The sequence below is a fragment of the Pleurodeles waltl genome, chromosome 5, assembly GCF_031143425.1.
Source record: "Pleurodeles waltl isolate 20211129_DDA chromosome 5, aPleWal1.hap1.20221129, whole genome shotgun sequence".
NCBI classification, from domain to species: Eukaryota; Metazoa; Chordata; class Amphibia; order Caudata; family Salamandridae; genus Pleurodeles; species Pleurodeles waltl.
Window position 1 is genome coordinate 1,096,634,233 of NC_090444.1, and position 23,146 is coordinate 1,096,657,378.

Sequence of the window (23,146 nt, forward strand, 5' to 3'; positions counted from 1 at the left end):
GGATGCTTACCTACATATTCCCCATAACCACTAGCACAAAAGGTACCTATGGTTCGCGGTCCACAAGAACCACTCCCAATTTAGGGTGGTCCCCTCCGGGATCAATTCAGCACCTAGAGGGCTCACAAAATGTCTAGCAGCAGTTACAGCCCATTGAAGAAGGAAAAGGATATATGGTTGCCTCAACCTTGATGACTATCTAATAAAAGCAAGCTTGGGCTCATAGACTAGGATTCACAATCAACTTAGAAAAGTCTTCAAAGAAGCTGGAGAGAGTGACGATTTTCCTAGGAGCAAGAATCAACACTGTGTAGGTGCAGGCCTTCCCTACCCTCAAGAGAATTCAATCAATCACAGAGCAGGCTTGCTGCTACTACAAGGGCCAGTCTATGACAGAGAGAACTGTGGGTAAGATGATGGGCAAGGTTGCATCATGCATTCCACTGATCACACACACGCAAGACTACACAAGACCACTACAAGAGTAAAACTTAAACCAGTGGTCACAGACAAAGGGGAGTTGGGCAGATTTAGTGGTTGTAATGCAAAAAGTGCAGGAAGAGATGACATGGTGGAATATGGATAACTTAACAGTGGGCAGACCTTTCACTCAACCAACTCTGATAGGGATTATCACCACTGATGTATCCCACAATGGATGAGAAGTGCACAAGGGGGAACTAAAAAATCAGAGGGCTATGGAAAGCGGAAGAAGCAATGCAACACATAATTGTAATGAAGCTAAAGACCGTTTTCCTGACCCTAAAGTCTTTTCAGAAATGTGTGGAAATACAGTACAAATCTAGGCGAGCAACGCAACCACAAGGTTCCTTCTGAACAAGCAAGGAGGAACAAGATGACGTGCTGTTAAAGCTAGCACAAGATATCTGGAGACGGGTCATTCAAAGAGGAACAACCTTGATAACAAAACATCTGACGGGCATAGACAATGAAGAATCAGACACACTAAGCATACATGCATCCATAGCACACAAATGGGAACTAAACACCCTAGTGCTATAAAAGGTCTTCCAGGAGTTGGGCACCCCAGAGTTGGATCTGTTCGCAAACCCAGAAAATGCAAAATGCCAAGAGTTCACATCCAGATATCCCCCGCCACTCCCTAAGGGTATATAGGCTATCAGCAAACATGACCTCCTCTCCGTGCAACAAGGGAAGAGCCTCCATCCGGAGGCAAACAGCCTGAGTCTTACAGACTGGCTTCATTAAGGCATAGGGTTCGGGCACCTTAACCTTCCAAAACGGTCCATGGACATCCTAAAGGAAGCTAGAAGGCCAAGCACAAGAAGATGCTCCACAGTGAAATGACGGAGATATGTCCTGTGGTGCAGAGACAAGTAACTGTTCCAGAACAGAACCGAGGATACCACAGTAATCACATACCTTACATACCTGCCACACAACAGTCTAATTTACTCTTCACAAAAGTAGCCTGCATAAGAGGACACGAAAAAGGAGCCTTTTCACAGCACCAGCTATTAGAAGGTTTCTAGGAGTAAAAAGAATACCTCCACCTGGCTCAGCATCAATGCAAATGTGAAACCTCAACCTGGTATTAACACAATTAATGAAGGCACCTTTTGAACCGCTACCCAAAGCAGATCTACGGTTCCTGACCTTGAAGACCGCTTTCCTAATCACATCATTGCTCAGGGTGAGCGAATTGCAAGCTCTAACCATCCAAGAGCCCTACCTACAAACACACAAGGATAGAGTAGTCATGAGGACCAATCCATATTTCCTCCCAAAGGTCGTAAAACATTTCCATGTAAACCAAATAATCCAGCTTCCAGGCTTCTTTCAGCAACCAAAAACACAAGCTGAAAGACCTTTGCTTACACTGGATGTGTGCAGGGCTGTGATGTACTTCCTAGAAAGGACAAGGAAAGTCAGAAAGGGAAACCAGTTCTTCGTATCTTTTTCTTGATTTGAAACAAAGGCTCATCAGTGACAAACCGCACCATCGCAAGGATTATAATACAAGCAATCCATTTATGCTACCAGAAAGCAGGTGTGTTCTCAGTAGTAAAACTCAAAGAAAAAAGGAGCTACCCTGGCCTTCCTAGCAAACATAGCCGCATAGTCACAAGCCCAAACCTTCACAAAACACTGTTGCGTGGACATCCATGTAAACAAAGGTCACAAATGGGATGAAGACTATTGAAAATCTGTTTGCAAACGCAACCTCGTTTTAACCCCACCTCCATGAGATACATCTGTAAAATCAATGCACAGTTTGTGAATCCATTAAAGGTTTCATGATGAAAAACTAAATGGTTACTGACCAGTAGGGCTAGTTTTGCAGCTTTAATAATTTTCTGGATTCAAATGTGACACTCCTCCTCCCTGAAAAATGAGGTGAAACAAAGAGGGGAAGATACTGAGATAACTTAAAAGTTAAAGGAAGCCAGCAAAGACCAGAGTCACCAAAGGTGTAAAAGAATCTGAAATCTGCAACCATGTACAGGGGCTTCTGGGGCGCACATCTGGAGTCATAGGAGCACTGACATAGCACTATATGGCTACAGACTACACAACACAACACAAAAAAGAGAACTAACAAGAAGACCACTAGATGTTGGAATAATGAATTTTCCCATTTCTGTGTTTATCTTTTTTGCAAATTTTATTGTTATTTATCTGAATCTATTTTTTTTTTTAATTCTGTGAAAAATAGAATTTGCATTTGATTTGTTTCCACATTTTTAACTGATGCACGTTTGCACATTGGCTTATTTGCTGTAAGTAGCAATATACATTATACTTTCCATTAGAATGGTAGTAGAAGCATAATTTGTCGCAACATAAGCTTTGCTAGGAAATCACATCACTTTTTATTTAACTCTCCTTTCTGTAAATCTGAACATGATTTGGTCTTGACAACATGATGCAGAGCATGGTGAGTAAATCAGAGATTCTTTTCAGGTCAAGGCTTCCAGACAGCACAGCTGTCTGGTCATAAAAGACATATTATTGGCTTACCAAGAACGTAGGGTGGGGGGGAAGCTTGCAGTCCACCTCTTGCTTACCATTAGTTGGCTTTACTGTCACTCATATTTATCTACATCTTGTTTGATGGCTTACCTTGTCCCTAGTGTGTCTGTCCCTCCACTCTGAGACATTGCCAATTAGATTGTGTCCTTCCACTGCTCACTTTTAGGGAACTACTTTTATATTTTGCCTTTAGCATTCAATGAGAGTGCTTTTATTTTTCATCTGTCTCCCTAGTTTGCTTCCCCCGCACTTTTTCTCTTGCTCTTTTTTTTTTTGTGCCTCCCCCACTTAACTTCTGTGATGTGCTCACCCTTGTGTGCATTTCTACTGTGTTGCTTTCTCGCCCTGTGCATCTCCCCCGAGCGCCACATGGCTCACCCGTTTGCTTTTCTCGACCCAACCCCCCGCCCTTCCATGTGTGTTACTCCCTCCATCCCTCCACCGGAGCTCCCAGTGCTGTTTCTGGCGCTCTGTCCCCTGGGTTGTTTCCTCACCCACCCATGTTGTTTCTCCCGCACTACTTAAAAAAACTCTTGTATGTTTTTTTTTTTTTCTTTTTATTTACTAATCTAACTCAGAGCGGTAATTAAAAAAAAAAAAAAAAGTACCTGCTTGATTTTGTAGGCACATGCATCATTGATTTATTTTTTTTATTCTTTAGCTACGCTGCAGTGCATCCGGGATGCTGTACAACATCACTGAAACCATTGGCAAAGGCAGTAGATCCCTAAAACAAGACCTGTTGACTATGCCAATGCTTGTTCAAGTTGTGTTTGTCAAAAATAGTAAAAAATGTAAACTGACAGCTTTGTTAATACATGTGCTCACTTCTCCAACAAAATAAAACTAGTTAATGTTGCTTTTCATTGTATATAATTGGATATTGATTCACCCTTCTAGTCTTTCAGAATTAGGTTCCAACAAAAATAATGCACTTGTGGAACACAAAGCATTGCCTTGGGCAGACCTTTCCTTCTCCTTGCTTAGGTTGGGATGTCCTGTGGCTGCTCCTAAGGCTCCCCTTCAGCTGCACTAGTAAACCGTTTACCCTCTCATTCTCTGATTCCTCTCCCTTGTGTATTGAAGGCTGAGACTTCACCTGGTGTAAAGCTGTTCAGCAGTCTGCATCATTTGGAGATGCTTTAAAAATTACCCCGGGGACCTATAAGTACATGACATTTGTATTGGTAGTTCCAGGCCTGCCTGCCTCCAGGTAATCCACTTGGGTACAACTTTGATCTGAGAAAACAGTGACTTTTTTTCTGTTCAGAGATAAGACAGTAAGGATCTGAAAGCCAGTTGACATGGTAAGAATCCGCCTTGGTGATTGTGGTCTGCACCATGAACCTCCTATTTGTTTGTTGTTTTTATGGTTTTTCTTATGGAACAAAGTAACATACAAAGGCTATGTACTTTGACAGTATTTTCGTGTTTCCATTATTTGGATGCACTTATGTTGTACTACCTAATCTAGTCAATGGTCCTTGAACATAAACCGACAGGACAGAGCCATTACGTTTGAATTAATTAGATTATAGCTGTGTGTGTAAGTTTCCTCTTTCTAAAGCTGTTTTTATTTATTTACATTGGTAAGATAAGGTGTTCCTCATTCAGCCAGAAAGGATGTGCTTACATGTAATCTTGCATAGCTCCCGTAGTAAGATGGCTAGTATCAGTAGACTAATCCTTTTTTGCTCTATTTTACATTGTAGGGAGTGTCCAGCAATCAGTTAACCGGAGACAGAGTTGGAAAGGTTCGAAAGAATCCTTAGTCCCTCAACGACATGGTCCTCCACTTTCTGATGGTGTCTATCTTCAAGAAAACCCCAGTTCTCAACAAGAAATGGGAAGACCCATGTCAGGCTCCGGAATAGCTGCATTTGCACAGGCTTATCCTGGGAATGGACAGAGAGTGAACCCACCACCTCCACCCCAAGTAAGAAGTGTGACACCACCTCCCCCACCTCCAAGAGGACAAACTCCACCACCTAAGGGTACCACTCCACCACCATCTTCCTGGGACTCAAGCTCTCAAACTAAACGTTATTCTGGAAATATGGAGTACATGATCTCTAGGATTTCTCCTGTTCCACCTGGAGTATGGCCAGATGGGTACAATCAATCACAAGCCCAACCAATGAATCATCCTATACAGGCTCCAAGAGCCATGAATCATGTTCCAGTAGGCAGACAGCCCATCATAATGCAGAACTCTTCAAATAAATTCAATTATTCTTCTGGAAGACCTGGAGTTCAGAATGGCAGTGGCAACAGTCAGTCAGACTTTATGGCACATCAAGGAACAAGTAATTTGGTGAATCGTCAGGCATCTCACCAAATAGCCTCTGTAAATGGACAGAGCCCTACAATCTTACAAATGCAAGCCGGAGGACCTGCTGCAACCTACACCAATGGCAATCTTCCTCTTTCTCTAATGGTGCCAACCCGAAACAGTCACAACATGGAGCTTTACAATATCACTGTACCTGGTCAGCCAACATCTTGGCCACAATCTTCCACTGCCCAACCCCAGTCAGCCCCAGTAAGTGGGCATGAGATGCCTTCCTGGCAACAGAATATTCCAGTTAGATCAAATTCCTTTAATACCCCTCTCGGAAATCGCCAGGGCCTTAATAACAACAGTCAGTCTTCTGCTACTACAGTAACAGCAATTACACCAGCTCCCATTCAACAACCTGTGAAAAGCATGCGGGTGCAAAAGCCAGAGCTACAGACTGCTCTAGCTCCTACTCATCCTTCATGGATGCCCCAATCAATGCAGGCTGTCCAGCCTGCACCCTTCCCAGAGTGGACAGCTGCAAATGTGACTCCCATGCCACCTGTTGTGGAGGCTCCAAATTACCAAGGCCCTCCACCACCTTATCCAAAGCACTTATTACTTCAGAATCCCTCGGTCCCTTCACATGATGCCTCAATAACAAAGCCAACCAAAGAGGAACAACCTGGTTTATCCTTGCCTTTGAATAAAGAGGGGGAGACTGAAAAGAGTTCTGAGAGTGTTGAAAGCATAGACAAAGAAAAGAAGCAAATAACCACTTCTCCTGTCCCAGTGAGGAGAAACAAGAGAGATGAAGAGCGTAGGGAATCTCGCATCCAGAGCTACTCACCACAGGCCTTCAAATTTTTCATGGAACAGCATGTGGAGAACATCCTAAAGTCTCACCACCAGAGAATGCATCGGAAGAAACAGTTGGAGAATGAAATGATGCGGGTAATTTGCCATTTGTTTGAAGATTGATATGCGTTTAGTTTGCTTATTAGTGTACTCTTTCGATTTTGCCATCATTTAATTTGCCATTAAAATTAAGGTGTAAATTAATTTTCTTACTCTGATGATTCCTTGTCTATCAAGAATATTGGGTTTCTTGAGGGATTTTAGAAAACCAATTTGAGATATTTGCAAAATGTTTATAAACGTTCTAGACAAATGCTGTTAAGTGACTGAATGCTTAGTTTAAACAGTGCTCCTCATTTCTGTCACTGCATTGTATAAATTCTGTGTAGGACTTTTTAGCAGTACTAGTGAAAATCATGTGTTTAATTTTTTCACTGCCATCTTCAAAAAAAGAAGTTTTGAGTTTTGGAGTCTCCTTTATCGCCACAAATGTATAAAAGGAAGGTCATTGGCAACAAACATTCAAACCAATGCCACCAGAGGTGTATTAAATTGTCACTTCATTGAGCACTAAATGAACCAGCCCACATTGCCACTATAGTTGAAAATGTTTTTATTCACCTGGGCTGTTGCGTAAACTTTGAATTTTGCGTAATTCTACAAAGTTTTATTTCCCACCCACGGGTGACAAAAATGAACTTCGTTCAATGCACTAGCACTGAATGTGAAAGACAGGACCCCCCTCTGTTTGTGCCCTTCCTCCAGAGAGCAGTCTAGCATAACAGCAGAACAGCCTCCAACCTTGATAACCCCATATACAAGGCCATGGGTGTGACTATAGATTGACACTTGGATATCATCTTCATTGATATGTGCATTAACAGGCCACAAAACGGCACCAGCCTTACTTCTTTAGGATACCTTAGTCACCCCCATCTCTTTCCGAATCGAAGAGCCCCATTTTGAAGTATAGCAAAGATCCTGGCTTTTCCTTCCTCCAGTGCGTGACCCACCCAGATCTCAGGGAAGCAGCAGCCCCTAAATCTGTCTATTTCTCAACTTGTTTCTCCAGCCACCCCTGGGGTTCTCGATCTGGATCCACAGACCTCATGCACTGTAACACTCGTGCAACCATAACATTGCACGCATACCCGCATGTAGCTTTCTTTGCACTGCTGCCACTGGCTCTCACACACAACTGTGTGCTGTGTAAAGACATGCCTGCAAGCCTCCGCACACTGCTGCCACAGGCATACATATATAAAAGCGCTCCCTGTAAAGGCGCACACCCAAGCCTCCGCTCACTGCTGCCACTGGCATACATACGTACATAACAGCTTGCTGTTTTAGATGCATGCTTTTCCAGCCCTCCATCCTGAGAAAGGCCAACGGCATGCTAAGCAGACTGCAATGGAACTTCAATTGAGTGCACTAGTAGACCCCGATCCTGGAGAGCAGGTCAACTGGTCTGGCCGCGCTACTAATAACTCATTAAAAAATGATATGCTAAGTGCTCGGGCTACTTAGTTCTTGTTAAGGACTGCAGCCCTTCACCACTATGAGGATAGCGTATTGTGCACCTTTCCTGTTCTAGCTAGATCCCCAAATTATGAGACTGACCAAGGTCACAGCACACACATATGATCCATGTTCACCTGTGACCACAGTTTGTTACATAGTATCCAGATATCTCTGCAGCTGGGTCACTCTGGGCAGGGCTACCCGTCTCTTACCATATGAGGTACGTTTCTATCTCAACAAGCAGATAGCAGTTGCATCTTCTATTTTCTGCGAGAAATACCCTTCATGTTTACCATTGTTGGTTGATGAAAGGTAGTTCCATATGGCATAAAGTCAGGAATATACATGTGAAATATAACTTTTATTACACATGGAAATCACAGTGAATATAAACAAACTGATTCAGACACTTCCATCACAGTGTGTTGAATATATGTTACGCACATGTGGGGTCCACAGATGTCCGGCGACACTTAGCTAGAGACAGAAAGACTAGCACTCTGACCTTTCCACATTTCTATGGAAAGTGGCATGATGATCTTAACTGACCACATTAATCTGACTTACAGATTAATGTGGGTGGGGTATTTGGAGGTTTCGGCTTATCCCTCTGGAGATGTAACACTTTTGAATGTTGAGGATGTTTTGTTTGTCTCTAGTAGTTTGCACTGGGAAGTACATGTCTTGAGACAAGCAGTCTGATGTCAGCTGCTGGTCACCTCATACAGGTGCAGTTTTGATTAACGCCTTGTATGTACAGAGTGAGAAATAAATCAATTTCTGATCTTTCAAGAGCGGGAAACAGCTCTCATATATTTCTGTTCACACAAGAGAAAAATGGCAAGTTTACACATCTAACCAACCATATAAGTGCAAAAGGATTGCAGAATGTTTGCCTTTGCTTTTACCTCAACTTCTCTGATCCCACAAGTTGTCTGGAAAGTGAACCAGTCTTCAGTGACAAGACTACTTGTTAAACCAGGCAAACCTGGTTCTCACATTTGATGGAAATGACCAAGAATTGCCTTGACCACCAGTTCTTCCGAACTGATTAAGTGTCAGGTGGCACATCCTGATACCAAGTTGCTGAACATGGTCACCTGGCCCTTAGAATTTGCCCATCTACTATTAGCACATATATTTATGATACTTAGAGACACAAGAATTCTTAATATGAGTATTTTACAGAGTGGGAGAGGTGTGTCAAATGGCACATACTTCACTAACAAGACTCTTTTCAGTTTGGCAGTTGGACAGATTTATTTCCTGGTTTGAGTCATTAACATTTCTGATGGATACAACTACCTGTGGATTCTTTACCTTATGAATTCTCCCATGCGCCAGCATCCGACGGAAAATCTTCTTCCCAGCTCTCCACGTCGATGTCACAATTGCACGGCTCCACACAACTCCGTCTGACGTCACCGTGCCAATAAGAGGTCCTCGCCAGCGTGCTGACGTCAGTTCCCTTTTTTCCGTGCCTTCAACGCTAACCGTTTTCTCCTTGCTCTCGCTACTGTTGAAGGCGTTCCATCTTATTACTAGTTACAATCCTGTTTCTGGTTACAATGTCTCCTCCTAGGAAGTCGGAATTCAAGCCATGTCGAGAGTGCGGGGGGTCGCATGTCAGTTACTGACCCTCATGATGATTGCCTTTGGTGTTTGAGCTTCGAGCATGACGTCTAGGAGTGTGTATCCTGCCAGAGCATGAATCCTAAGGTTCTGAAGGAGAGGGAGGCGAAGTCATCACAGGTCCTCTTCACCCACTTCATCGAAGAAACACAAGAGGCGACGTCATGACTCTCGGCTCGGAGCCATTCAAGGTCTCCATCTCGGCGGCGCCATACGACGTGGGAGGTTAGTCTGAGTGTGACTCCACAACTTCAGACCCCTCAGGCTTTTCCAGCGCTGTCGGTCTTCAAGGTAGTTCCACCTCCGGAGAGTCCTCTATTTTCACCTTCTGCACAGGATTCGGATGTTCAGCAAGCGCAGGTGCAACTTGGAGACCAGCGGTATCCTGCCTTCCCGGCTCCGGGAGCGGATCCGGCGGATTTTTAAATGCCATGTTTTCGATGTTTAATGCTATGGCCCCTGCTGGTGCACCAGCTGGTCCCACGGGTCCGTAGCAGTTTCGTTGGGCACTCTGGCTCCTTACAAGGCGGCACCGTTTATGCCCTTCTATTCAGCTGAGGGTGCCGGTTCGACACCGATGACATCGCCTCGAGGTCCTGTGGTTCCGATGACGTCGCCTTCTAGACCTATGGCGCCTATCTCATCGCACCGTCAGTCGACGGCGATGATGGAGCCTCAGGTGTCCGCGGCGCCGTTGGGATCCGCTCCAGCGCTGGATCCGGATGCCGGATTAGACCGAAGTCAGCCTTCTTCTCCTGTTCGTCACCTTACAGTTTTGAAGCCGGTGTCATCAACGTGGGTTAATTCTGTGTCGACGCCAAGGTTAGAGGCCAGGCTGAGGTCGTGTAGAAAGGCTTTGAGACTTTTGGAAGAGGAAGAGTACCAGCGGCAGTTGTTGGAAGAAGGGGATATTGTGGAGCCCTTGGGAGAATATCAAGGGCTGGATTCAGCCAGTGGGCTTGACACTTCCCCGGAATGGGACCTTTCTTTACCAGGGGAGTTTACGGAAGCGGCGGCCTCATTCCATACTGTGATTAGGAGGGCGGCAAATTTTTGGCTGCTGCAGAGATCAAAACAAATATTCTGACTGATGTCCTGCACCCTTCTTCTACTTCGGCGGATCCATTGCTTCCGTTTAATGATGCTCTCACGGAGCCTATCTTAGAGCTATGGTGGAAGCCTGTATCGTCACCTGCTGTCAATAGGTCTGTGGCAAGGAGGTACAGAGTGGCGCCTGGGGATCCGGGGTTCTTATAGAAACATCCTACCCCGGAGTGTCTGGTTGTTCAGGCCTCTTGTTCCACACGTTCTGCACCAGGCTCCTTCCCTGTGATTCCGTCGGACAGGGAATCCAAAAGGATGGAGCAGTCTGTGAAGAAAACTTTTTCTTCTTGCAGTATGGCCCTTAAGGCAGCGAATGCTACCTGTGTTCTCGGCAGATACGTCCGCGCCCTGATGGATTCAGCTAGGGCTTTGGTTCCTGACCTGCCGCAGGAGGTGCAGAGGCAATTTGGAGAACTCCTATCAGATGCTCAGGCTGCAGCAAAACAGATAATCCAGTCTGGACTGGATTCCACAGACTCGGCGGCCAAGGCGATGGGTACCTCTATTGCTACCAGGAGGCATGCATGGTTGAGGTCCTCTGGTTTGTGATGTACAGACTTCTCTCCTGGACTTGCCCTTTGATGGGGGAAAAACTTTTTGGTGATAAAAGCGGACTCTGCCCTAGAGAGCTTTAAAGACAGTCGGGCCACAGCAAAGTCTTTGGGTCTGCAAGCCTCCTCTGCTACCCCTTTCAGGTACTTTTGGAGGTTTAGGGGGTTTGGACGTGGAGCCGTGTACCATGGGAGACCCCAGTCCACAGTCTTAACAGCCTACCAGCCTCCCTTATAGATCCTTTAGAGGACGGGGGAGGGTTCGGGCAGGAGGGGCCACCCAGCAGCACCTTGCATCATCCTCTTCCTCTGGAGGACAACAAGGGAAGCAGCCCTAGTTTTCTGCCCATTTTCAACCACATTCTTGTGTAGGGAGGAAGATTACGTATTTTCTCCACGAGTGAGAGTTAATTACATCAGACTCCTGGGTTCTGAACATTGTGAGGAAAGGATATGCTCTCCCTTTTCAGGAGTTTCCCCCTCCCACCCCTCCCCGTCCCTTGTTTTGTTCAGAAGACCATTTCCTGTTGTTGCAGCAGGAGGTTCAGATCCTGTTGTCAAAAGGTTCGGTGGAGTTGGTTCCAGAGCAGGAAAGGGGTCAGGGTTGTTATTCAAGGTACTTCCTGATCCCCAAGAAGGACGGTCGTTTGAGACCAATCCTAGACCTGAGGATTTTGAATTGGTTCCTCAAACAGGAAAAATTGAAGACGCTGACTCTGACACAGGTACTTTTGGCGTTGAGCAAAGAGTATTGGATGGTGTCTGTCTTGTCGACTTGCAGGATGTTTACTTTCATATCCCTATACTCAAGTCGCACAGGAAATATCTCCGGTTTGTGGTGGGGTCGCAACACTACCAGTTTGCGGTCCTTCCGTTTGGTCATACTTCAGCACTCGAGTCTTCACAAACGTGATGGCAGTGGTGGCAGCAAGTCTCAGAACGAAAGGGATATCGGTATTCCCTTACCTGGACGATTGGTTGATCAAAGCCAAGTCTCCAGAGCTTGTGTTGCGTCACTTGCAGATGACAACTCAGTTGTTGCTCAGTCTGGGTTTTACAATAAATGTACCCAAGTCTCACCTGGAGCCCTCTCAGCGCCTCCTGTTCATAGGAGCAGTACTGGATACTATACTACATTGGATCTGGCCTATCCTCCGCCTCAGCGTATTCAGGACATCTAGGCGTTGAGTCCAATGTTTCAAAATGGGGTGGTTGTTCCAGTCCTCAAGGTCCTACGCCTGCTCGGTCTGTTCGCTTCTTGCATTCTGTTATTCACTCATGCACGTTGGCACATGAGGGCTCTCCACTGGTGCCTCCGCAAGCAGTGGTTTCAACACAAAGGGGATCTCGAAGAGTCGATAACGATCTCCAGAGACGCTGCAGCGGATTTACGATGTTGGGCTGTGGACGGCAACCTTTCTCAAGGAAGGCTGTTTTCACTGCCGCCTCCGGTGGCCACGGTCATGACGGATGCTTCCACTCTAGGGTGAGGAGCTCATCTGGGGGACCTGGAGGTCAGGGGTCGTTGGTCTCCAGTGGAACAGACTTTTCATATCAGTCTGTTAGAATTGGGGGCCATACGTCTGGCTCTCAAGGCCTTCTTCCCGTCCCCTTGCGGTCCGTCTGTTCAGGTCCTGACGGACAACACTATTGCGATGTGGTACATAAACAAGCAGGGAGGAGTAGGGTCGTATCTTCGCTGCTGGCTTCAGGACCATCGGATTTACTTGGTAGCGAATCATCTGGGTGGGGTGCTCAACGTACGTGTGGACACTCTGTCGACATTATAGACAGGATCGATCTGTTTTCCACTCGGGAGAACGCGCACTGCCCATCATTCCGCAGCCTCCAGTATCCGATGCAAGGAGCTTTGGGGGATGTGTTTCAGATCTCTTGGTGCAACCAGTTGCTTTACGCATTTCCCCCCCATACCCTTGATTCCTCGGGTTCTGAGGAAGAAGCGCCAAGATTGGGCTTGGGTCATTTTAATAGCCCCGGATTGGCCAAGAAGGGTGTGGTACACGGACCTTCTCCAACTCATGCTGTGCCCTCCGCTCTCAGGGCAGACCTCGTATTGCAGTCGCAGGGGCAGGTTCTACACCCCCACCTCCAGAGCCTGCACCTTCATACCTGGAGATTGAACAGGGCAACCCGAGTTCTTTTTCTCTCCCACTAGATGTAGTGGATGTTATTCTATCGGCCAGGCAACACTCCACTAAGACAGTTTATGCCGGCAGGTTGGCAAAATTTGTGGCTTGGTGTGGCGAGAAGCAAATTGATCCTTTGAGGGCCCACCTCTCCCATATTCTGTTATTTGCTTTAGATTTAGCACAGAAGGGTTGTGCAGTGGCTACTGTTAAGGGCTATTTATGGTATCTTCATACTTATTTGAGTAGCTCAATTAGTAGTTTTCTTCTACCTTGGTTATTTCCCTGTTTGAGCCACGCTTATTAGTTCAGGGAATCCCCTTCTAATTATTCCACTATTTAGCAGCACTGTCAGCTTTTCTTTGCCTCCCGGATCAGCCCTCCTTGATTAAGTCACCTATTGTTCTTAGGTTCTTAAAAGGTTTAATTAATAGGTTTCCTCCCACTCCTTTTCATATGCCTCAGTGGGATCTGAATCTCGTTTTGACTTTTTAATGAGGTCACTGTTCGAACCCATGCATTCTTGCCCGCTAAGGTTTCTAGCTCTTAAGACGGTTTTTCTCATTGCTATAACCTCGGCTAGGTGGGTTGGTGAGCTTCAGGCTCTTTCTGTAAAACCCCCCTTTACCTTATTCTTTCCAGATAAAGTGGTGCTGACAACCAGGGCGGCTTTGCTACCAAAAGTTGCCACTCCTTTTCATATGGGGCAAACCATTACACTTCCATCTTTCTACCCTCCTCCTCATCCCTCGAAGGAGGAAGAGAGGCTTCACCGTTTCGACCCCAGAAGGGCTTTCAGTTTTTGTATTGAGAGGACGAAAGACTTTCATCTGGAGGACCAGCTGTTCGTGGGATATATTGGACAGAGGAAGGTCAGAGTAGTCCATAAAAGAACGGTCTCCAGGTGGGTCATTCTCTGTATAAAGGTTTGCTACTCGTTGGCGATGAAGGTTCCCCCTGAGGGTATTCGAGCCCATTCCACCAGGGCTAAGTCTGCCATTTCGGCCCTGGCTTGAACTCTGAGGTTAGGAGGGACGGCCATTTTGCACGATCTGTATTGCAGGATTTCTTGGTGTAACCAGTCAGGCACCCACCTCCGAGTGCGGTACTGCTTTGGGACTCTATTCATAAGGTGAGGAATCCACAGGTAGTTGTATCCATCAGAAAAACAAGTTACTTACCTTCGGTAATGCTTTTTCTGGTGGATACAATAGCTACCTGTGGATTCCTCACAGTCCAACCCGTCTCCCCGTTGCCTGTCTGGTTACACTAAGATGTTTGTTTTACAAGTGTATATAAATTTTGGTGTTTATGTGTATATATAAATGATAGTTTTGATTATATTGCATCATTGTGGTTTTATGTATATATGTTTTCTTTGAGCTATTGTGAGGTCGGTTTTCACCTGTTCGCCTCAAAGGCACGTAAAAAATGGGTGAAGCCGACATCAGCATGCTGGCAAGGACCTCTTATATTGGCACAGTGACGTCAGACGGAGTTGCTTGGAGCCGTGCAATTGTGACGTCCTCGTCGACGTGGAGAGCTGGGAAGAAGATTTTCCGTCGGATGCTGGCGCATGGGAGAATTCATAAGGTGAGGAATCCACAGGTAGCTATTGTATCCACCAGAAAAAGAGTTACCGAAGGTAAGTAACTTGTTCTTTAAAACTAATGCTTCCAGTGGTCTTTCACTCCACTTGTCGCCATGGCCTGGAAGACAACTGGTTATATTTTTGTCAGTTCTGGTTTCTAGGTGATCAAACTTAAACCTGATTTTTCTTGGCACCTTTTGTGTGTTTGTTGTACCACCCAAAGTGGCAGCGATATGCCCAGACATGGGTCCCGTGCTCACTGTGCCACTGGACTCAATTTACACCTGACTGTAGAGCTCTTGAATCACTTGTGTTTCGGTTCAGGGACGTCCTGGCCTCGCAGTTCTGGCTGGACTATTCTATTGGAACAGGTTAAAGACTGACTTGGATATGATTGGGTCCAAACTGAGGGGGCATGATGGACAAAGAAAAGATGGGCTGGGATGCTACCTTGGGTGATTTCCAGTGGTTAGACAAATTGCAAGCATTCCTCCCATCCCCTTTTGTGTTTGATATACCACCCTAAGTGGCAAGATGGGTCCTGTGCTTACTGTGCCACTGGAACTAAGCTACACCCAAAGAAGAACCCCAGCCAGGGTGAAACCATTCTTGAGTTGCTTGTTTTTCAGATCAGGGAGTAAGTGGCCTGGCGTTTCATGCTGGCTAGCTCCTGTTGGGGCAGGGTCAGGACTGGTTTGCATATGGCTGGGTTCACTCTGAGGTGGCATAGTGGTTAAAGGAATGCAGAGTTGTAATGTTACCCCGAGCCATTACCGTTACTTAGACAAATGCAAACATTCCTGCCATACATTTTTGTGTGTTTGATATTTTTGGCACAAGACCTTCATTCCTTCTGAGTTCTTCTTGTAGGAAATTTTCCATCCATCCTACTCTTACTTGTTCAAATGCTAAAATTAGTTTCCATAATTAAGATCTTGGAAATGCCCTTGTGTTAAATTCCAACTGTACAACATCCTTTGATTCTTTGAATAGACTGTTACTTATTGATAAGTGTTTTTTATAAAGAGCAAGGACTGCCATTTGCTCGGCTCTTTACGTTCTTTGGATCTTTTAATAATACACTTGTAAGGAAATGCCTCCTTGGCATAGTTACACCCTGACTTTTTGCCTTTGCTGATGCTAAGTTTTGATTTGAAAGTGTGCTGAGGCCTGCTAACCAGGCCCCAGCATCAGTGTTCTTTCCCTAACCTGTACTTTTGTTTCCACAATTGGCAAACCCTGGCATCCAGGTAATTCCTTTGTAACTGGTACCCATGGTACCAAGGGCCCTGATGCCAGGGAAGGTCTCTAAGGGCTGCAGCATATCTTATGCCACCCTGGGGACCCCTCACTCAGCACAGACACACTGCTTGCCAGCTTGTGTGTGCTAGTGTGGATAAAAAAACTAAGTCGACATGGCACTCCCCTCAGGGTGCCATGCCAACCTCACACTGCCTATGAAGTATAGATAAGTCACCCCTCTAGCAGGCCTTACAGCCCTAAGGCAGGGTGCACTATACCATAGGTGAGGGCATAAGTGCATGAGCACTATGCCTCTACAGTGTCTAAGCAAAACCTTAGACATTGTAAGTGCAGGGTAGCCATAAGAGTATATGGTCTGGGAGTCTGTCATGCACGAACTCCACAGCACCATAATGGCTACACTGAAAACTGTGAAGTTTGGTATCAAACTTCTCAGCACAATAAATGCACACTGATGCCAGTGTACATTTTATTGTATCCTATCCACCGACTACATCCTCCTAGGAGACCTCAACTTTCACCTGGAGAACCTCACCGACAAAAACACCACCGCCCTACTGGACAACCTCGCCAACCTGGGACTGAAACAACTAGTCAACACACCCACCCACCACGCCGGACACACGCTCGACCCCATCTTCTCCTCCAGCAAACACATCACCGTCAGCCATACCACCGAACTCACCTGGTCGGACCACAGCTGTGTCCACTTCAGCTTCAAGAAGACCACCGTGCTTCACCACACCCAGCAACCACCAAGAAGACACTGGAATCGTATCACCACTGAACAGCTCGCAGCAACCCTCTCCCAGAACCAACCCACCAGCACCACCGACCCAAACGAAGCTGCCAACAACCTCACAAGCTGGATCTCCGACTGCGCCAACCTCCTGGCCCCCCTGAAGACTCAAGCCAACACCAACAACCACAAGAAAAACTCCTGGTTCACCCCCGACCTCAAGAACTCCAAGAAAGAATGCCGCGCCCGCGAGAAGGCGTGGCGCCTCAACCAGACCGAAGAGAACATGTCAGCTCTCAAGGACGCCACCCGCCAACACCACCAACACCTCCGCGCCGCACGAAAAACAGCCTACCGGAACAGACTTGACAACAACGCCCACAACAGCAAGGAACTATTTGGCATCGTCAAAGAGCTCTCCAACCCGGACGCAGAAAACAACCCTATTCCCCCCTCACAGGACCTCTGCGACTCCCTCGCAAACTTCTTCCACCACAAGATCATCGACATATACAACAGCTTCCCGACCCCCAACGCAAACCCCCACCCGGAACCCGCCACCGACATCACCACCATCCTCACCTGGAGCCCTACCACCACCAAGGAGACCACCCGCGTCATGAACTCGATCCACTCCGGATCCCCATCAGACCCCTGCCCGCACCACATCTACAACAAGGCCGACAACATCATCGCACCGCACCTCCGAGACGTCATCAACGCCTCCCTCACCGCCGCCACCTTCCCGGAGAGCTGGAAACACGCAGAGCTCAACGCCCTCCTAAAGAAACCTACAGCAGACCCCACCGAACTCAAAAACTTCCGGCCCATCTCTCTCCTTCCATTCCCCGCCAAAGTGATTGAGAAAATCGTCAACGCTCAACTCACCACCGCCCTGGAAACCAACGACTCCCTCGACCCCACACAGTTCGGTTTCAGGGCCAACCACAGCACCGAAACCGCCCTCATCGCAGCCACGGACGACATCCGAGCCCTGACCGACAAGGGAGAAACCGTGGCCCTCATACTCCTGGACCTCTCTGCAGCCTTCGACACGGTCTGCCACCGCACCCTGATACACCGCCTCAGCAACGCCGGCATCAGAGGCAAGGCCCTGGAATGGATCGTCTCCTTCCTCTCCGGAAGGACTCAGAGAGTCCGCCTGCCCCCCTTCAGATCCACAGCCACAGAGATCATCTGCGGCGTACCCCAAGGATCCTCCCTCAGCCCCACTCTCTTCAACGTCTACATGACCCCCCTGGCGAACATCGCACGCAAACACGGACTCGACCTCATATCCTACGCCGACGACACCCAGCTCATCTTATCCCTCACAAACAACCCCACCTCAGCTAGGACCAGACTACATGAAGGAATGAAGGAAGTAGCGAACTGGATGACAGACAGCCGGCTTAAACTGAACACAGATAAGACGGAGGTCCTCATCCTCGGCCCTACTCCCGCCGCATGGGACGACTCCTGGTGGCCCCCCGCCCTAGGCAGCACTCCCCAACCCACCGACCACGCACGCAACCTCGGCTTCATCCTGGACTCATCCCTCTCCATGACCAGACAGGTCAACTCGGTGACCTCGGCATGCTTCAACACCCTCCGCATGCTCCGCAAGATCTTCCGCTGGATCCCCACCGACACCAGGAAGACAGTCACCCACGCCCTCGTCACCAGCCGCCTGGACTACGGGAACACCCTATACGCCGGCATCACCACCAAGCTGCAGAGGAAACTACAACGGATCCAGAACGCTGCCGCACGACTCATCCTGGACATACCCCGCCACCACCACATTTCCGGACACCTGAAGAGACTTCATTGGCTCCCAGTCAACAAGAGGATCACCTTCCGACTCCTCTCCCACGCACACAAAGCCCTCCACGACCTCGGACCCAAAATCATCATCAACAACCGCGTCTCCTTCTACACCCCTCCGCGCACTCTACGCTCGACCGGACAGGCCCTGGCAGCCGTACCCCGCATCCGCAAAGCCACCGCCGGAGGAAGATCCTTCTCTTTCCTAGCAGCGAAAACCTGGAACTCTCTGCCCAGCCACCTTCGCGCCATACCTGACCACCTCTCCTTCAGAAGGCAGCTCAAGACCTGGCTCTTCGAGCACTGACCCCCCCCCCTCCAGCGCCTTGAGACCCTTTATGGGTGAGTAGCGCGCTTTATAAATGCGATTGATTGATTGATTGATTGTAACATACACCACAGAGGGCACCTTAGAGGTGCCCCCTGAAACCTTAACCGACTATCCGTGTAGGCTGACTAGTTCTAGCAGCCTGCCGCACACCAGACATGTTGCTGGCCACATGGGGAGAGTGCCTTTGTCACTCTGTGGCTAGTAACAAAGCCTGTACTGGGTGGAGGTGCTTCACACCTCCCCTGCAGGAACTGTAACACCTGGCGGTGAGCCTCAAAGGCTCACCCCCTTTGTTACAGCACCACAGGGCACTCCAGCTAGTGGAGTTGCCCGCCCCCTCCGGCCACGGCCCCACTTTTGGCGGCAAGGCCGGAGGAGATAATGAGTAAAACAAGGAGGAGTCACTGGCCAGTCAGGACAGCCCCTAAGGTGTCCTGAGCTGAGGTGACTCTGACTTTTAGAAATCCTTCATCTTGTGGATGGAGGATTGCCCCAAAAGGGATAGGAATGTGCCACCCTCCCCTTGGGAGGAGGCACAAAGAGTGTGTACCCACCCTCAGGGCTAGTAGCCATTGGCTACTAACCCCCCAGACCTAAACACGCCCTTAAATTTAGTATTTAAGGGCTCCCCAGAACCTAGGAACTCAGATTCCTGCAACCTAAGAAGAAGAGGACTGCTAAGCTGAAAAACCCTGCAGAGAAGACGGAGACACCAACTGCTTTGGCCCCAGCTCTACCGGCCTGTCTCCTCCCCTTCTAAAGACACTGCTGCAGCGACGCTTTCCCCAGGGACCAACGACCTCAGAATCCTCAGAGGACTGCCCTGCTCTAGAAGGACCAAGAACTCCAGAGGACAGCGGCTCTGTTCATCCAAGACTGCAACTTTGTAACAAAGGAACAACTTTAAAACAACCTGCTTTTCCCGCCGGAAGCGTGAGACTTGCTACTCTGCACCCGACGCCCCCGGCTCGACTTTTGGAGAACAAACACTTCAAGGAGGACTCCCCGGCGACTGCGAGACCGTGAGTAGCCAGAGTTGCCCCCCCTGAGCCCCCACAGCGACGCCTGCAGAGAGAATCCCAAGGCTCCCCCTGACCGCGACTGCCTGCTCCTCAGATCCCGACGCTTGGTAAAGAGACTGCACCCGCAGCCCCCAGGACCTGAAAGATCCGAACTCCATTCCAGGAGTGACCCCCAGGAGGCCCTCTCCCTTGCCCAGGTGGTGGCTACCCCGAGGAGCCCCCCCCCCCCCATGCCTGCCTGCATCGCTGAAGAGACCCCTTGGTCTCCCATTGAAACCTATTGAAAACCTGACGCGTGTTTGCACACTGCACCTGGCTGCCCCCGCGCTGCTGAGGGTGTACTTTCTGTGCTGACTTGTGTCCCCCCCCCGGTGCCCTACAAAACTCCCCTGGTCTGCCCTCCGAAGACACGGGTACTTACCTGCTGGCAGACTGGAACCGGGGCACCCCCTTCTCCATTGAAGCCTATGCGTTTTGGGCACCACTTTGACCTCTGCACCTGACCGGCCCTGAGCTGCTGGTGTGGTAACTTTGGGGTTGCTCTGAACCCCCAACGGTGGGCTACCTTGGACCCAAACTTGAACCCCGTAGGTGGTTTACTTACCTGCAAAAACTAACAAACACTTACCTCCCCCAGGAACTGTTGAAAATTGCAGTCTAGTTTTAAAATAGCTATATGTGATTTATGTGAAAACTGTATATGCTATTTTGCTAATTCAAAGTCCCTAAAGTACCTATCTGCAATACCTTTCATTTGAAGTATTACATGTAAATCTTGAACCTGTGGTTCTTAAAATAAACTAAGAAAATATATTTTTCTATACAAAAACCTATTGGAATTGTCTGAGTGTGTGTTCCTCATTTATTGCTTGTGTATGTACAACAAATGCTTAACACTACTCCTTTGATAAGCCTACTGCTCGACCACACTACCACAAAATAGAGCATTAGAATTATCTCTTTTTGCCACTATCTTACCTCTAAGGGGAACCCTTGGACTCTGTGCATACTATTCCTTATTTTCAAATAGTGCATACAGAGCCAACTTCCTACATTGGTGGATCAGCGTTGGGGTACAAGACTTTGCATTTGCTGGACTACTCAGCCAATACCTGATCACACGACTAAATTCCAAAAATTGTCATTAGAAACTGATTTTTGAAATTGTGCTATTTTTCTAATTTTTTTCAAGTCCTGCTAGGGCCTTGTGTTAGTCCCTGTTAGCATTTGTTTTAGAGTTTAAAAGTTTTGTGAAAGTTTGAATTAAGTTCTAGAGATAGTTTTAGATTCTTAAAAAGTATTCCAACTTTTAGAAACATAATGTCTAATGCAGAAGAGAATGTGATGGAACACGACATCACCCCTTACCTCCATCTTAAGATGAGGGAGCTGAGGTCTCTCTGCAAAATAAAGAAAATACCAGTTGGCCTAAGACCTTCCAAAATACAGCTCCAGGAGCTGCTGGCAGAGTTTGAAAAAGCCAACCCCTCTGAGGATGACCTCCCAGAAGATGAAGCTAGTGACTTGGAGGAGATTTCCCCCCCTCCAGTCCTAATTAGGGAGATCAGGGCCCCTCAAGCCCTGACTCCAACTGTGATAGTCAGAGATGCTGCTTCCCTCACAGGAGGGTCCAGCACCTCTGTAATCACTGAGGATAGCCTCAGTGAAGATGACCTCCTGCTAGCCAGGATGGCCAAAAGATTGGCTTTAGAGAGACAGCTCCTAGCCATAGAAAGGGAAAGACAAGAGATGGGTTTTGGTCCCATCCATGGTGGCAGCAACATAAATAGGGTCAGAGATTCTCCTGACATGTTGAAAATCCCAAAAGGGATTGTAACTAAATATGAAGATGGTGATGACATCACCAAATGGTTCACAGCTTTTGAGAGGGCTTGTGCAACCAGAAAAGTAAACAGATATCACTGGAGTGCTCTCCTCTGGGAAATGTTCACTGGAAAGTGTAGGGATAGACTCCTCACACTCTCTGGAAAAGATGCAGAATCTTATGACCTCATGAAGGGTACCCTGATTGAGGGCTTTGGATTCTCCACTGAGGAGTATAGAATTAGATTCAGGGGGGCTCAAAAATCCTCGAGCCAGACCTGGGTTGATTTTGTGGACTACTCAGTGAAAACACTAGATGGTTTGATTCAAGGCAGTGGTGTAAATGATTATGATGGGCTGTACAATTTATTTGTGAAAGAACACCTATTAAGTAATTGTTCAAATGATAAACTGCATCAGCATCTGGTAGACCTAGGACCAATTTCTCCCCAAGAATTGGGAAAGAAGGCGGACCATTGGGTCAAGACTAGGGTGACCAAGACTTCCACAGGGGGTGACCAAAAGAAAGGGGTCACAAAGCCTCCCCAGGGGAAGAGTGTTGAGACATCCAAAAATAAAAATAGTAAAGAGTCTTCTACAGGCCCCCAAAAACCTGCACAGGAGGGTGGGCCCAGAGCCTCTTCACAATCCAATTTTGGGTACAAGGGTAAAAACTTTGATCCCAAAAAGGCCTGGTGTCGTAGCTGTAATCAGCCTGGACACCAAACTGGAGACAAGGCCTGTCCCAAGAAAAGTACCACTTCTAACTCCACTCCAGCTAACACTGGAATGGCTAGTCTCCAAGTGGGATCAACAGTGTGCCCAGAGCAAATCAGGTGTCACACTGAAGCTACATTAGTCTCTGAGGGTGGGGTGGATTTAGCCACACTGGCTGCCTGGCCTCCTAACATGCAAAAATACAGGCAGCAGCTCTTAATTAATGGGACAAGTGTAGAAGGCCTGAGGGATACAGGTGCCAGTGTCACCATGGTGACAGAGAAACTGGTTTCCCCTGGTCACTACCTGGCTGGACAAACTTATCCAGTCACCAACGCTGACAATCAGACTAAAGTACATCCCATGGCTATGGTAACTTTAGAGTGGGGAGGGGTCAATGGCCTGAAACAGGTGGTGGTCTCCTCAAATATCCCAGTAGACTGTTTGCTTGGAAATGACCTGGAGGCCTCAGCATGGGCTGAGGTAGAACTGAAAACCCATGCAGCCAATTCAATTCATAAAGCTTTATTCGGCACATATAAATGACCATGAAAGCATGAACAAAGAAGAAAAAAAAAGACAACAGTACATATTTACAAAGACATTGCAATTAAAACTTAGTTATTAATTATAGTTAATAGCTCATTGAGTAATACATACGGTCATTCATAAATATATAAAATGAATAATAAAATACATTAAAAACTCATACTTTTCCTGGAATTG

At 47.4% G+C, this 23,146-nt stretch overlaps 1 protein-coding gene across 2 annotated transcripts in view; it reads left to right on the top strand.

Moving 5' to 3' along the window:
- Positions 1 to 23,146, top strand: part of LATS1 (large tumor suppressor kinase 1) — a 232,468-nt gene that overhangs the window by 97,160 nt on the left and 112,162 nt on the right. For both annotated transcript variants that reach the window (XM_069235307.1, XM_069235308.1), the window contains exon 4: positions 4,728 to 6,247. In XM_069235307.1, the coding sequence (XP_069091408.1) occupies positions 4,728 to 6,247 (1,520 nt within the window). The remainder of the gene's footprint in view (positions 1 to 4,727; positions 6,248 to 23,146) is intronic.